Source organism: Ipomoea nil, unplaced genomic scaffold (assembly GCF_001879475.1).
Source record: "Ipomoea nil cultivar Tokyo-kokei standard unplaced genomic scaffold, Asagao_1.1 scaffold1770, whole genome shotgun sequence".
Lineage (NCBI taxonomy): Eukaryota > Viridiplantae > Streptophyta > Magnoliopsida > Solanales > Convolvulaceae > Ipomoea > Ipomoea nil.
The window spans coordinates 1-17,839 of NW_017618198.1; the positions used below are offsets into that span (position 1 = coordinate 1).

At 34.0% G+C, this 17,839-nt stretch overlaps 1 protein-coding gene across 1 annotated transcript; it reads right to left on the reverse strand.

Annotated features, from left to right (window-relative positions):
* Positions 1-1,220: 1,220 nt before the first annotated feature.
* On the reverse strand, positions 1,221-16,733 carry LOC109192264 (vinorine synthase-like). Its single transcript, XM_019342837.1, has 2 exons — positions 15,955-16,733; positions 1,221-1,389 (listed from the first exon to the last, which is right to left on the reverse strand). Exons 1-2 carry the CDS (start codon positions 16,731-16,733, stop codon positions 1,221-1,223), a joined length of 948 nt encoding a protein of 315 aa, XP_019198382.1.
* Positions 16,734-17,839: the final 1,106 nt, after the last annotated feature.

The window sequence follows — 17,839 nt, forward strand, 5'->3', positions numbered from 1 at the left end:
AATACAGGGATAAATTAAACAAAAAATTAAGGTAGAATGACTAAATGAACACAAGACTATAGTACAGGGACTCATATGTACTTTGACCTTTAGCATCTCATAATAGGGTAGTAATATTTGAATTTAATTTTTGTGTATTTTAAAATATGTTATGAAATATTAGAATAGATTAAATTAAAGATGAAATGTTCACTACCAACTAGCATGTAGTATAATGAGTAATGGCATCATGATTATCCTTCCTTCTACATAGTGAAATAGATGGTCATAGTTTCTTGCTTGAATTGGCCTGGTAACGATTATTAATGAAACAAGTCTTCATATCAGGAGACATTGATAACAATGGGAACAGCAGGGAGATGCAGATTGCGGCTTTGGGTTTCAAGCTCCCATGTATCATCTTCACCCATGTTAATCCAAGCTTCAATCCCATCCCACTTTTTGTGCTCATCAATATAACAACATTCTTGTACGGAAAAGTTGTTGTGCATGCCCAAACAGGCCTTCCCCAACCGAAATCTACCTCGTATATTGGAAACCTACACCAGCTGCTAAAACTGCAGAACTCTGCTTCTCCTTTACAGAACATTTCTTGCGCTTTATGGAGATTTTCCAGATAGGCATTGCTGTTTTGCAAAGCTTTTGCGTATTCGGCGTTGATTTTTCTTATGGAAGTCCTCAGTTGAGACACTAAATCGTCGTCTTGGGTTGTCTCCGGCGACGTTACGGCTATCGCCGGTCGCCATGGGTTTCCGAAAGTCACGTCCGGAGCGGTGGTTCATCCTCGCGCGGAGGTTCACGGCGTGGACGGCGACGGAAGTGTGTTGGGGATTTTTACGGCTGGCGGCCGCCCTGAAATGCTTCCACAGGAAGGCGGAGAGGCCTCCACGCGCGTGTGGCCTCCACTCGCCGCCGCGGATTTCTTCAGAGCCGCCAGTTTTTCTTTGCCGAACACCACGCGCCGGGTGACGATCTTCTCCCTCGTCATGCCACGGACGGCGAGAATCCGGAAACGGACAGGTCCGCTGTGGTTGGCGGGAAGAGGGACGGCAGCAACCCGAAACCCGGCGGCGAGATTCCGGCGACGTCTCCTTCACGCGCGGCGACGGCCCATGCATTGACGAAGTTAACCAGAGAGAGACCATCGCCGATCTTGTGCGACATGCAAACCCCGACGGCTATTCCGCCGTCAAGAAAATAGTTTATTTGAACGGCCAGGATTAACTGCCCATCATCGCCTTTATATAAGGCTCAACCGGAAGAAACTTGTTTAATTCCTCCATTAATGGATTCTCAACCACATCTTTGAGGAAGCCATGAACGCGAGCTTCGACCCACAGTGCGCCATCATCACTACAATCAATGAAATCATTTCTTTGAGCCGTCCAGCTAAGGGATAAAACAGGATAAGACCTTTGATAAAGATTGCTTTAGCTTTTGTGATGAACGGCCATGATCATCTTCTTCACCATCTGCAGCATGATGGAGAAGAAGAAGATGAGAGGGATGAAAACGGCGGTGAGATTTGATCAAGAAAGGATAGTTTGAGGTTTTGAGGTGAGGTGGAGTTGGTGATGATGGCTTCATCATCATCTCTTTGGAAAGTAATTCCACTTTGAACATCATCCTCAAAACTGTATATATTTTTGGTAACTTTCTTTTATTAGTATGTATATATGGACTATATGGAGACCAATGCTTGGCTGATTGATAGTTTGGTTGGTGCACAAATATGTGCCTCTTTGATGTGTTTATATAGAGGAAGAGGTATATTTGGCGATGGTGATGTTTCAACCAAATTTAGGGAGTATAGACAATTGTAGGGATTTTTAGTTCTTATTAATGTTGCATTATTTTTTCGAATTACTATTCAAATCTAAATATTATATTTGATTTAAAAATACTACATATTTCATAAAAGTATACATTTTCTTTATAAGTAATAAATAATTTATGGCAATTAAAAATTTGTGTGAGAATGTCTCACGGTCTCAATCCGTAAGACATGTCGAATCTTTGATTAATGAAGTCAAAGATTTGATTCATTAATCAAAGATCCGACTCATCTCACGGATTGAGACCCGTGAGACGGTCTCACCCAAATCCATAATTTATTTATTATTAGTATTACATTTTCTATAATGATCCGACCCATTTCACGAATTAAAAATTTGTGATACGGTCTCACACAAGTGTGACTCATATAGTTTGGTTCTTATGTAAATTTAATTATTCTTATTGTATCATTATGTAATTGAAATTTCCAACCTAACTTCCAAATATGTTAAGACTAATTAGAATTAAACTTATAAGAAACTTGTACTCATTAGAGAATAATGGTTGGTTGATTGATAGTTTGGTACACAAATATGTGCGTCTTTGATGTGTTTATGTAGAGAAGAGGAATGGCGATGTGATGTTTCAACTGCAAGCTAAGTTTAGGGAGTATAGACAATTCTAGCTCATAAGGAATAGAAATGATATATTTTTTAAAAGACATAAATGCCCTTATAAAAATATGTGAGGTGTTGGTGATGGTGGTGGCGGCGATAGTGGCGGCGATGGCGGCGGTGGTGGCGGTGGCGTGGTGACGACGATGGTGGTGGTACGATGGTGGCGGCGGCGGTGATGGCAGTGGTGCTGGTGGTGCTACGAGTCTGATATTTTATGAGCAATGGTGATTTTTATAACTATTACATTTTTTCATATATAAGTATTACAATTTTCTATTATAAGTAACTTTTCAATTTTTAATATTGCATTTTGATTTAAAAGTATAACATTTTTCATCAAACGTATCACATTTTTCCTCGTAAATATTATATTTTCTCTCATAAGTAACAATTAAACAATTTATCCATAATTAATATTACATTTTTTCTCATATAAGTAACTATTAAATCTAAGTATTATATTTTGATTTAGAAATAACAAATAATTTATTCATAATTAGTATTACATTTTCCATCATGATCCGACCTATCCACAGATTAAAATTTGTGAGACGGTCTCATACAAGTGTGACTCATATAGTTTTGTTCTTATGTAAATTTAATTTTTCTTGTAGTAAATTTATCATACATAACAGAAAAATTATTAATTCGTAACAGAAAAATTCGTTGTTAAGTTACTGAAATTCAAAAATATTTAATTTATCAACGATTTTTTGACTAAGCTTTTGGTACCAAACGTATTCAAGTCAAGACAAAACTTTAACTTTCACACTTTGATCATGTGAAAGCTCCAAGAACACAATTAATTAAGAAAGAATATATTATTAATAATGGTGAGCAAATTCCATTTTTAATTCAGTTATCGACTACTATGTCATTATCACATTTTTCTAATACACTAAAAGTACATTATTTATCTACTGAATGTAAATTATACAAAATAATTAAAGGGATAAATGATAAATGATAAATAGGAAAGGCAAAGTATTGAAGCTTGAAGAGACAAAAGCCTTGTATTAATGACTTGTGTAATGTGATTACCAAGTAGATGATGCAGACAAATGAGAAAACATTTATACTAAACCCAACCCATAAGCGCTCCATGAAAAAAGGATGGGTGGTTAAGGCCATTTTATTTCGTCACATTTTGGTCGCCTGCACCCTGTTGCGCCTTGGTTGTTTGAGGCCAAGTGCTGAGCTCGGCCTCGAGGCCCAGCTGGCCTTGGGCACTCGAGGCCAAGCGCTGAGCTCAGCCTTGGGTCCTCAAGTCCAACTGCAAGAGATAGCCTAGCTTATTTGTAAATTATTCGTTTAATGTACCATGGTCCATACAATAATTTGCGTACAAAATTCTCATTCATTGCAACTCTTACAAAACATAATATATTTTTAGTTGTAAACTCACGGTATATTAAAATCTCTCAAATTATTTGTAATCTAAAATAAATAAATGTTGATCAAATGTTTATCATTACGTCAAAAATTACAACTACTAATGACAAGTATACAACTATATTTTCTTATACTTATGTAGCAACCGTGTCACGCTTTGATGATAGGATATTGGACTCAATTCTTTAAACATTTGTCCATTTGGAAATATAATGGATGTGTGTATATGAGTATATCTACGGCCAATAATTGAAGCACAAATATAAGAACGCGTTGTCTCTTTGGTTTGTGGATTTGGTTAGTCTTCACTAGCAGCAGTATTTTACTTTTTACTGTTTTTAGTCAGCCAGTCCATAATTGATAAACATTAAAACACATGATTCACGATTAAAAAAATGAATACATTGATAAAATATTTAATATATAACACCAAAAAAAAAAAAAAAAAAAAAAGCCCATAATTGATAAACATATGATTCAGGAAAAACATGACCAACGGCATAAGCCCGCATGTGTAGCTCAACTGGTCATAGAGGTGAAACTTTGGAAGAATGACCAGGGATCGAGTCTCACCAGCAACCTCTCAAAGTGAGCAAAGTGAGAGATGTTCTTTGTGCGCAGTGAGCATCAGTCTAGCCCCTATGGTTCATGTTCAGTTGAGTTTCCACAAAATTGTGGAAGATGCAATTTTTTCTCAGAAGTGAGATCTCGAGTAAATGGTTACATCCGCTTAGCCTTATCCCCCTCTAGGGGTATTTTAGTGATAGGTTCTATAGGAACTGGACGATCCTATTTGGTCAAATACCTAGCGACAAACTCCTATGTTCCTTTCATAGACAAGTAAATCCCTTAGGAATTCCAAGGTACTCCTTTCTTTATTAAGAGGTAGCGGATTGATCATTTGAGGGGAAGTAGACGGATCGGGTCGACTTAGAAAATGAAAAGATTTGTCCAAGTTATACCTTTCGTCACCACTTTGTGGAAAATCGTTAGGTATGAATATGTTAGATACTTGTGACCATTTTTTTAAATCTTTTTTTTGAGACCTACAATTTTCGTCCAAGAAGACGAATTCTTCTAATTCTATGAATTTTTCTAGAATACTGGACGATCCTATTTGGTCAAATACCTAGCGACAAACTCCTATGTTCCTTTCATAGACAAGTAAATCCCTTAGGAATTCCAAGGTACTCCTTTCTTTATTAAGAGGTAGCGGATTGATCATTTGAGGGGAAGTAGACGGATCAGGTCGACTTAGAAAATGAAAAGATTTGTCCAAGTTATACCTTTCGTCACCACTTTGTGGAAAATCGTTAGGTATGAATATGTTAGATACTTGTGACCATTTTTTTAAATCTTTTTTTTGAGACCTACAATTTTCGTCCAAGAAGACGAATTCTTCTAATTCTATGAATTTTTCTAGAATACTCTTTTCTTGAATATCATTCAAGAAAATCAAAGTGGGAGATAAAGTAGCTGGAAGACATGGAAATAAAGGTATCATTTCAAAAATTTTACCTAGGGACTTATTATGAGATTTATGGACACTATCTAATAGTAAGAAGTCTAAAAAAAGAAATTATTTTTATATACATTCGAACCACTGTTGGCCATCGTTTCATAGCTATTTTGCTTCAATCTCTTTCCTACAAAATAAAAAAGATGAGACTTATAAATGGATCAATTTTTTTGATTGCTATTGGAGATTGGGAATAGATCCCCGTTCACGTTTTTTCTTTTTCTTATCAATGAATAGATCTCTTTACTTGTATGACTTAGATGTCTCGTATTTATAGAAAAAGCGATTCGATTGATGGGAAATAGAAAGCCTTTCAACCAATCGATACGCCCCTGGAGAGCTGCTTTTGCTAAAACTCGAGCAGTTTCTTGAAAACTCGTTTTTTTATGGTATTTTATTTTACGTTTCCGCGTCACAGCAATTAGGAATTGCTGATCTATATCAAAAAAAAAAAAATAAGGAACTCGCTGAATTCCTTCCCGATACCTCCCAAGGAAAATCTCGAATTTGGATCCCAAATTGACGGGTTAGTGTGAGCTTAGGAGTTCGGGGCTCTCCGGTTCAGCTAGGACCATGGATTGGCTAGTTCCTATTTGGAAGGTTGCAATTTCTTAACTGCCGCAGTGCTGCCCCTATGGTTCATGTTCAGTTAAGTCACCATGATTTACATCCTCCCAAATGCTCTGTTCGGCCGGAGTGTGGGGTTCAGCTTGGAAGAATGATTCACGAAAAAAAATGAATAAATTTTTAAAATTAATTTTAAAAAAAAAAAGTATACAAGTCAGCCTTACATGAGATGAATTTTAAATATATAATATTTTTAATGAAAATATAATTTTACCAAGTGGGTAAATATTACATGTTCAATTGATATCACTTATTATTTAAAAATATTAGTAAAAAAATTCTTAATGACGTATTGGAAAATATAATATTTTTATTACAAATTTCATTTATTTGAAAATGTGTGGTTAATAATCCCATTGTGTTTGGGCAAAGTGCAATATGAAAGACGCGTGCAAAAAAGAAACATATTTTTGTATTCTTCTGCACACCCCTCACGGCAAACCAACACACAAGTTTTTCTTTTCCATTGGAAAAATTTAAAAAACAAATACAATTCCATATAATAATAACCACAACAACAGCAATAACCACAATAATAATAACCTATGAATTTTTTTTAGTACTACTGACTTTGTAAAAATGTAGTATCTGTCCTGTGATCTTACCACAAAAGTCTCAGATGTATCATCTGAGCACAAGGTGTTTCGCAATAACTTATGGATTTAATTAATTCGAGTAGCCCGAATTAATCTAAACCAATAATTAAAGAGATAAATGATAAATAGTAAAGGTAAAGTATTGAAGCTTGAAGAGAAAAAAGCCTTGTATTAATGACTTGTGTAACGTGATTACCAAGTAGTTGATGATGCCTTAATGACACAAATGAGAAAACATTTATACTAAACCCAACCAGTAAGCGCCCCATGAGAAAAGGGTGAGTGGTTAAATCTATTTGATTCCGTCCCCACGTCTCACCCGTACCCTGTTGAGCCTTGGTCGTTTGAGGCCAAGTGTTGAGCTCGGCCTCCAACCCCAACTGGCCTAGGGCGTCCGAGGCCAAGCGCTGAGCTCGACCTTGAGCCCCAATTGGCCTAGGGTTCCCGAGGCCAAGCGTTGAGCTCGACCTTGGGTCCTCAAGCCCGGTTGTAGGAGATAGCCTTCGGTGCACGAGGCCACGAGTGCTGGGGTTAGTCTCCAGGCCAACTTCGGATGTTGGCTTAGGTTGTCTTGACTGGTTTTTCAGGTCGGTTTGTCCTGAACCTATTCCCAATATATTCATCAATAACAACAACAACAACCACAACCTTAGGATGAAATAGAGGAATTAAATTAAATTAAATAGAATATAAAACGTTATAAGTAATTTTATAAAGTTGATATATAGACTTATCTTAAAATTGAAAGACTTTTTTTTCACATTTGATGTAATATAGGAATTATTTTAAAGTTTGACGTAATACGAATACAATATATATATATATATATATATATATATATATATATATATATATAAAATAAGAGGCAACATTGACAACTTATGTGATTTAAAAATAAATTTAAAAAATCCTCTACCTTAATTATACATGTTTGATATAAGAAAATTGCCATTATACAGTTAAACTAATAGATAGAAATCTATAATGGTGTCATACTCACATCAAATGCGTCTATAGCTAGAAAGACAAATTTGTGCATTGACTAAACAACCCCAAAGTCATGTTTTACATACTTAGTTGTTTACTAGTTAGGATCTCTTAAATGACTAACAATCGTCGATTACATATGATATATATTTTTTATATTTTTCAGTTTAATTAGATTTATGGAGTATTTTTCTTTTTTAATTTCTCTTCCCATGGAAAGATATTTTAGTGCATAGTTTACACGTTTTGGCATAATCATTACATTGATTTGTTGGCAACCATAAAAGTTGGTTAATATATCTCCCTCAGCTCGTGCAGTAAGTAAATTATTTTAGCTGCACAGGTTTACTTCACTGATTCAATACGTAGTATTTGAAAAAAATACTAAAGTTCAAATTTTGATAACGGCAGTGTAAGAATTATGTCAAAGAATTAAAAATAATAATAATAATAATAATAATAATAATAATAATAATAATAAATGTTACCCTCTTACCTCATTATACACGTACGTTGTGTAAAAAGTTTTAAAAAATATATATTTTACTCTTACTAATACCTTCTCAAGTCTCAATCGAGTCCATTGCATGCACAACAGCACAAGAATTTCCTAGTATTATTGACTTTTCTTATGTTATCTGTGAATTATTACACAAGCAGAGTTACCTAATGAGCATGCACACCATTTACTACAGCAATTATACTGTGGACCGCGGTCTACAAAGCTTTATAAACCATGGTCCAAAACGGCAGACACTATAGTGTATCTAAATTGATATTGTCTCACGTATTATTTTTATTATATTATCAAATGAAACTGCAATTGAATTGAAATGAAACTGTAGTTGTGTTGAAATGAAACTACAATGTATACAAAATGAAAATGAATAACAATGTCACATATTTGAGTTTATATTGTCCAACAAAACTGTAGTTATATCAAAATGATATTATAGTTGTGTTGAAAAGAAACTACAATGCATATTTGATGCCTGGACCACAATGTATTGTGGACCGCGGTCCACAATATAATTTGCCCCGTTTACTATCTTCCTTTGTATATAAATGGGCAACAAGAAAGCCCAACAAGTTGAAAAGATGTTTTAATTAAATGAGGCATATTGCCCAATCATATGCATAATGCATAGGCCATTACATTGACAACTCTCAAAGCCCATCACTGGAGAAATGAAGTAAACTAAAAGAAGGTTAGCCCACTCAGAAAGCCCAGCCAAATTTTACTTTGGACCATAATCCACACAGCATTGTGGATCATAGTCCAAAATGAAGATCGTTATGCTGTGCATCCGTACGGATGCAAAAACGACGTCGTTTTATTAAAAATGTGCATCCCACTTTAAAAAAAAAAAAAATCAGTTTCGATTTTCCCCTCAACATCATTATTAGTTCATAGATTCTGAAATTTTAGTTCATTGATTATAGATATTTAGACGTGAATCGAAACTGATTTTTTTTCATTCATGCTGGATATTTAGTTCATTCATTATGGATATTTAATTCATTCATTATGGATTTTTAGTTCATTTATTCTGGAATTTTAGTTCATCGATTCTGGAATTTTAGTTCATTGATTCTGGATATATAGTTCAAATTATGCACAATATAATGTTATTGTTGGGAATCGAAACTGATTTTTTTTTTTTTTAAGTGAGACGCGCGTTTTTAATAAAACGACGTCGTTTTTGCATCCGTATCACCATACGGATGCACAGCATAATTTGCCCCAAAAATGATGACGTTTCTTTTAATGAAAAGAAATGGCACATATTTCGCGTAATTAGCTCTGCTTGTATAACATATTCAGTTTCATTTTATATCCATTGTAGTTTCGTTTTGTTTCAACTACAATTTCATTCGATATTATACATATAACAATAGTTTTATTACAGTAAGACATGTTATTGAATTTTATTTTATATACATTGTAGTCTTATTACAACACCCTGGAAAGAATTCTCAATCACAATTGACACTAAAGTGCAGTCCCTGTTTGATACTCATGTCCGTGATTGGGATAGAGATCTCATCAATGACTTGTTTCTTCATTTTATACACATTGTGAACAAGGAGTGCACTTTAGTGTCAATAGAAAGAGTAGGAAATAGCTAGGGTTCGATTATTGTTCGGAAGCAAGGTTTGCAGCTGGAAATTTCGGATCGGGGGGCTTGGCACGTCGAGCATTTACAGAATGAAAACTGGGCCTTTATGCCAAGCCTCTATGCGTCAAGAATCTCTTTGCAACGCAACTTCAGTTTGTGGGTTGATTTTGACCCTGTTGATTTCAAAATTAGACTTTGAGATCTTTTAAGAGTTGTACCCCTTCGAGTCTTCTTTCTAATGGCGCAAGAATCACTTGATTCAGATTTCAGACATTCCTAAGATGTCGGCATACTAAGCGGAAATTACAAAATTACAATTTTATGATCTTTTGCTAAACTTTTGCCTTGTTTTGTCCTTATGATCAAATCCATTGAAAGTACCACTCTTTGGCTTATTAGAAGTATTTTAGACATTCTCATATCATCTTATTTGCTTTCATTGACTCCTAATGTATCCAAAATACTCCAAAAGCATGCAATTGTCTTCAACTCAATGCAACAATTTATGAACCTAAAAATATAAACAAATAAATTAAATCACTTTTTACATAAAATCAAAGTATTTATCACTCAAAATAAATTTATACATAACATAAAAACATGAACATAAATTCAGCTAGTTATCAGTGTACGCAAAGGAGGGCTATTTGAAGTTGGACACTACGTAAGGCAGGAGGTATATCAACAGTGGAGTCGGGTGGTTCAAGACTCTCATGGCAATTAAGTGGTTGATTTTATATTAAATTTTTATTTTTACAATAATTTTTGAACTAAATTGTCAGATTGTTTTAAAGGGTTAAGTTGGTAAAAATGAGAGGTTTTTACAATGTGGAAGTGAAATTCAATTTAGGAAAAAATATAATTTTAGTCATTCAATTATTTTTTGCTAGTAGTTTTAGTTTTTAACTTTTTATCATTGCAATATACGCTCATAAATTTTTCAAAAAAAATTACAGTTTTAAATTAATCCTTATATCAACAAAACTATTAAACTCTAATAAAATTGTATTTATTAGTACATATATGTTTTAGTACTTTTTAATGTTTCTTTTTTAATTATAATCGTGCTTAGTCTCAATGTTTATTTGTATAATAAAAAATATGATTTAACAAGCTCCTGTAGAGAAAATAAAGACAATTTGTCACAATTGTAAAGGGAAAATTTAGCGAAGAATGTTGTCGATTTTCTATTTTGCAGATGAAGTATCAAAACTAACAATGTTATAAAGGACAAAAATAATAAAATTTTAAAATATCTATGTACTAAATAAAATTTTAACAGAGTTTAATAATTTTGTTGTTCTAGGGGTTAAAATGCGACTTTTTTGAATAATTAAGGGTGTATATTGACATGAAAAAGGTTAGGGACTAAAATTACTAACAATAACCAATTGAGGGACTAAAATTACAATTTTCTCTTTAATTTATAAGTATTGGTAAAAGTCATGTATGATTAAATCCATTAAAGTGATTTATCGGGATGGCCCGTCAAAACTTGTCATTATGCTGGGAGTTAAAAAGCCCGCCAATTTGACATGTCATAAAATTCAAAGCCCAAATCACCTTTTTCACAAATTATGCTGTGAAAATGTGGACACGGTTCTAAAATTGTTCATAACCATGTCCATAATTATATGTGAATATATAATTCAAAAATTATGAACATATAATTCTATAATTATGAACATAGAGTTGTGAACATAATTATGAAGATATAGTTATGTAATTATGATATAGAGATTCAATAATTGTAAATATATAACTTTATAATTATGAACATATAGTTCAGTAATTATGAATATAGAGTTCTGTAATTGTGAATATAGAATGCAATAATTATGAATATGAAGTTCAAAAATTATGAATATATAGTTTTATAATTATAAACATATAGTTCATTAATTATGAATATAGAACTATGTCCACCTTGCAGTTCCACAGCATAACGATTGACCTTTTTTACATACAGCTCTATGCACGATAGGGGGAGTGGAGTTTGAATGGGAATCTCTCCTTATAGTGCAGTTGCACTATAGACAATTGATAAATGAATGGTGAATTCGAATGGGGCAATTCATAATTTCATATGTTTAGGAAATTAAAGGGAATGAATTAAATACATAAATCGTTTAGTGATCTTGTGATAAACAATACAATGAAGTAAATGAGATAGGGTTATCCGCAATCACACATTGAAGACAGTTAGACACTAGTCAAGTAAAGAAGATTTTCTTCGAGTTTTCTTTCCATGTTTTTTGTTTAATATATAACTAATAAGCATAAGCTTGAAGCTAGGATTAGGTTTAATTAACATCTTGTATGTGTATTAAGGCATGATGTTAGATGTTATGCAAGTATAACAAGTTTCAACATTAGCATAGCGATAAGTATGTATTTCATCCTCACAATATTCATTAAAAAAAAGATCAATTTTAGATAAATCAACTATTCATAACGTACCACATATATATATATATATATATATATATATATATATATATATATATAGTAGATGATGTAAAGAAATAATATTACAAAAATATCAACTTGAGATGATCAAAAAAGTAAAAATTACTTCTACCTGAGAGAAAATCTCCAAACTATACAAGTAATAAAACTCAACTTTTTTTGAAAAATATTATATATATACTAGTGCAAATCCACCCCAAATCAATGGTACAAAAGCTACTTCCAAAGTTTTCTACATTCATTTTTCAAGTCAAATAAGTGTACTATGAGATTTAATTTCTCATTCACTCATTATCCGTTTTAAGCGATCAATATATTATTCCTTTGTCTCACTTCGAAGACCTGAACTCAATTTGACCCAACGCAAATTAAAAGTATATATTATATATTGATATTTGTATCACAAAATAACCACTCAAAATATGGTATTTTTTCAGATGATGGAGTACGTATTTGTAGTATTACCAAGATAATAATAAAGGGACTTTTATCAGTTTATGCCTGAATTGTCCCTCTCATGCCAACAAGTATATGTTTCTCTGTTTGTTCAACGTAGCAGGTATTCATGGTTGGTTCATGAATCATGCTAAATAATCTTCAAATAAAAGACGTGGCGGATAAGCTTCACCATATTATTTGCTTTAAAGCTCTGATCTGGTCCGCCTTTCTGCAATATAATTTGTGTTCGGCGTGAGAAGACGACAGTATGTACTACTACTGATACTGCCACTGTTCTTTAACGTATGATTCTTACCAATATCAATGCCTATCTGGTCAAATATTTGAAGTACGTTACCATTATGAAATTTCACCAGATGTAATTTTGGTGTCATCCTATGAAGTCAAGGAAAAAAAAAAGTACAACTTTTATGTTTTGATAAGTGGGTAGCAAGTGCTTTTTGAAAAAAAATTAAAAATGCAACAAGTGGTCAATGTTGCAAAAGGCACTAGGCGTTAGTTGGGCGTTTGAGGGGCGTCTAGCGCCTAGGTGGCTGTGTAATTCGAGTATATTGTCTTCACTTTTCCCACTCAGGGTTAAGAGTTGTTAGACTATTATTATAATCTTCAAACTAGTCAAATGCATATGTTAGATAGTTAGTTGATTACGATTACATGCTTAGAGAAATATAGAGGAGGAGTAGCCGGGCAGATAAAAAAAAAAAAAATACTACTCGCCCAAGTTGAGCGCTAACTCGGCTGAGTTGGACACCGACTTGGTCGAGTTATGCGCTCAACTCGGCCGAGTTAGACACTCAACTCAGCGTCTAGGTTGCCTAGTCGGTCGATCGACTTAAAGCCGTCTAGAGCTGAAATCGTCTCGACCTAGGGGTGCCTAACCCCTAGGTAGCCGCCTAGGCCCATTTTTACAACAATGCTAGTTACAGAAAATATTACATATCTCACATAAAACATTTACACAAGACTTACTCAGATCAATTAAGAATTTTAATGTCTCTAACTCAATAAATTAACATGCAAGTGCCAATACGTGCAGATGTCAACATCAAGTCTTGTAAATTGTTAAAGCTAAGAGCATCAGAGAGTTAGAAAATGGCTTGTTTTGAGAATGGCAAACATCCCATTTTCTTTAGCCATGTTAAGTATGATGGGCTTATACACCACAATCCCATTCTTTGTCTGTTTCCACTGCTACAAACATGTGTGCCCATAGTATTTATATATTGCTTCTTAATTACCTTCTCACCCTCAAAAGACAACATCCCTCAGCTCAGAGCTCACACATCCCAATGAAAGGGTAAATTATGATAATTCGATCAACGACTTCTTAGATAAGAGGACCAGTGTCTTATACTTACAAAGAGCCTACCACATTAGGTAAAACTCCAACATTACAATTATCAAGATTCGATTAAGAGTCATCACTTCCAATTTACTAGCTACCTGAGTTCTTATTTTTTTTTTTTTTTAAAGCTACTGGTTCTATTACATTGTAGTATCTGTTCATATACTTTCTCAACCTACTGAAACACAAAGAACCAATAACGCCTCCACTAAGGCTTGAACTCATAATCTTCCAAATGGAAGTCCCGGGTACCTGAGTTCTTAATTAATTACATTCTTCTTTAATTTGCCATCTACATCACCTTTAGTTGCTAGCTTCTGTTAGGCGAAAGCTAATGAAGGACCAAGTCCAACATCAGATGGTTAGAGAGATTATTGGATCAGACAGAGGTCTGAAAGGTCAAATCTAGCACCTTACCTCTCGAACGATATAGGAAAGCATCACATTTGCTGATGACAGGCATCATGGCCGCCTAAAGGACCATATTAGATTTGGACAATGCGTATTCTTTCAATAATACCAAATACTCGTTCATAACATCCATTGAGTTCAAATTAAACATCCACATTACATATTTTGTTCATCGCATTTAAGTTGATAAAGTCACATGAACTAGGATAGCCATCTAAATCGTATAATTATTACTAGACAAGTTAAATCAACGCCAAAGTATATCGATTGATAGCATAACAAACAAATACAGAAAATCGCGGGCTCGTCATCATGTAGGCTTTGATGATGGAACACATCGAAAGAGATAGTGAATGTGACGCCTATATTCAATTCCATTTTGACTAAAACAGACCACATAATAATCTATATATGTGCATTTAAAATAATTGTCCCAATATTACTATTATTATTATTATTATTATTAAAATTCATTCAAAATAGTGGAAGTATTTTTGAAATGGTGGTCGAGAGGGTGGAATACGATTTTTGTACTTAAAAGATAAATGAGTTTGATTCTTGTCAACATCCTTTTAGTCGAGCTAGTACGTGACAATTTATATCCTGCACCACGGCACGCGTTGCATTGTGCGCCCAGATGCAAAACAACGTCGTTTCAATTTTTTTTTTTTTTTTTTTTGAAATTTCGCTCCCCAGTATTTGGCAGTTAATTCTCCTTTAAAAAAAAAATCTAATGTTCAAAAATGTACATAATGTTATACATGAATGTACATAATTGTATACATGAATGTACATAATTGTATAACAAAATATACATACTGTTTTTTAAAAGATAATACACATAATCTAACATAATACATAATAAACATAAACTTTTAACATAATACATATCAACTCTTAACATAATACACAAAAATTTCCTGATTCAGATGTACATAATTGTATAAAAAAAGTGTACATAATTGTATAAAAAATATACATAATTGTATGAACAAATATAATAATTGTCTGAACAAATATATATAATTGTATGAACAAATATACATAATCACAGCAATTTCCTACCGCGCCTCCCAAAACGACGTCGTTTTGGGAGGCGCACAGTGCTACGCGCGCCGTGGTGTAGGTTATAACGATTGCTAGTACGTGATGATTTTGGTTCTTGCCAATATCCCCTCAATTGAACCCACCACACAAAATCTTCATAGTGTAATTTACCAATTTAATTATTTAATTTGCAGACTTTTACACACCAATCAAAGTGAGCCATTACACACTAATCAAAGACCAACGTCCATATAAGTCATTTATACCTTAACCATAACTTATTATATATGTAGGCATACTTTTAAACATATTTTCGCATACTTTGAAAATACCCTTAATAATTTCATATTTTCGCATGCCTACTTTTAAACGAATGGGTGACCGACGTAATGAATGTGGACACTAAAATAATAGTTGTGAATGAAAATTTGTATGAATTAACATGTGGACCAAAATTGTCATTTTGTTAATATTCGTGGGACCAAAATTGGTATTTGCTCTTTTAAAAAAGATAAACTCCGGCCAATACCTGAACTGCTTCCACATGAATGCGGAGAGGGCCTCCACGCGAGTGGGGTTTCCCACTCTCGACGACTCGGCCGCCGCAGATTTCTTCAGAGCTGCCAGCTTTTCTTTGTCGAACACCACGCGCCGGGTGACGATCTTTTCCCTCGCAACGCCAAGGGTCGGCGAGAATCCAAACTGGGACAGGTCCATCGTCGTCGGCGGGAAGAGAGACGAAACCAACCCGAAATTGGGCGGCGGGATTTTCCCGGCGGCGGCGTCTCCTTCTCGGGCGGTGACAGCCCATGCATTGACAAAGTTGATCAGAGAGAGTCCATCGCCGATCTTGTGCGACACGCAAACCGCGACGGCTATTCCGCCGTCAAGAAAATAATTTACTCGAACACCAAGCAATAACTCACTATCATTATTACCATTATTTTGAGTCTCTATGGGAAGAAACTTTTCCAATTCCTCCATTAATGGATTTCCAACCACATCTTTGAGGAAGCCATGAACGCGAGCTTCAACCCACAGCGCGCCATCATCACTACAATCAATGAAATCGTTTCCTTTGATCCGTCCAGCTAAGGGATAAAACAGGGTCAAGACCTTCGATAAAGATTGCTTCAGCAGTTGTGATGAATCTGCAGTAGCATGATTGAAGAAAAAGATGTAATTCTGGAAAATGGGTGGCGAGGTTTGATCAATAAAGGATAGTTTGAGGGTTTTGAGGTGAGGTGGAGTTGGTGATGATGGCTTGATCATCATCTCTTCGGAAAGTAATTCCACTTTCAACACCATCATCAAAAGTCTAAACTTTCTTTAATTTGTATGGTTGATTGGTAGCAACTTTAATTTGGTGCACACAAATATATGACGCTTTGTTGTGTTGTGTTGTGTTGTGTTTATATAGAGCGAGTAGGGAGATGTAATAATGATATGATAATGCTGATGTTACAACTACAAAAACTATATATAATATATAATATTTGAGTAACTCTCATCTTAGACTGTCTTAAGGATTATTCGTAAAATAGGTCGGTCAAAATAAAGAATATAATACTGTCGAAGTCACTGCAATTAGTGAATATTTTCTTAGAGTTCGAAAGGAGATTAATAAATTTTTTTTTTAAAGAAAAAAGAGCTTAAATGATAGGAATAAACTTAAAATTATGATTCTTTTACCCTTTCTTCAAACAAGACATAGACTCTTACAGGGCGTTTGGTTGGAGGGGGGAATTATGTAGGAAATGAATTGTAATTCCATGGGAGTTGAATTACTGAGAATAAAGTGAGAATTTAAATTCTAGTGTTTGGTTGACAGGAATAGAATTACTGGGAATTTCAATTTCCATGTTTGGTATACATGGGAATTGAAAGGGAATAAGTAGTATAATGTCAAAAATGTCCATTATTGTTGTTAGACATTAATTTTAGGTTAAAAAATGAAGAGGTAATTTTGACTCATCACTATTATTTTTTCCCAGGAATTAAAATCACAGGGGGGACATGAGATTTTAAATCCATGATCGCGAAAATGGGGGAATTGCAATTCCCTCCAACCAAACTACGGAATTTAATGGCATTTGGAATTAGGTGAGAATTAAGTGGGAAGGGAATTTAAAATCCCTCCAACCAAACGCCCTGTTAATATTTCACTGAGTATATTCGTTACTTTTTTTTTTTTGAGTACTACTAACTCTGTTAGAATTTACAATGTAGTACTATTCATATATTCCATTACTTTTAAATAACTTTCAAATCAGATTTAGATTTAGATTCAGATTAAATGTAAACAATAATTGTCAAGAACTTTGTGCTCAGATGGCATATAGTGATCTTTCCCTATGTTTAAACAGATACTATAATGTAATAGAGTCAGTAGCATTAAAAAATATATATATATA

Excerpts from the sequence above, each read along its gene's own strand:
- LOC109192264 (XM_019342837.1), bottom strand. The coding sequence starts at position 16,733 with ATGGTGTTGAAAGTGGAATTACTTTCCGAAGAGATGATGATCAAGCCA. Across the intron at positions 1,390-15,954 it reads TTCATGTGGAAGCAGTTCAG|CTGGACGGCTCAAAGAAATG; the intron begins GTATTGGCCGGA and ends TTTATCCCTTAG.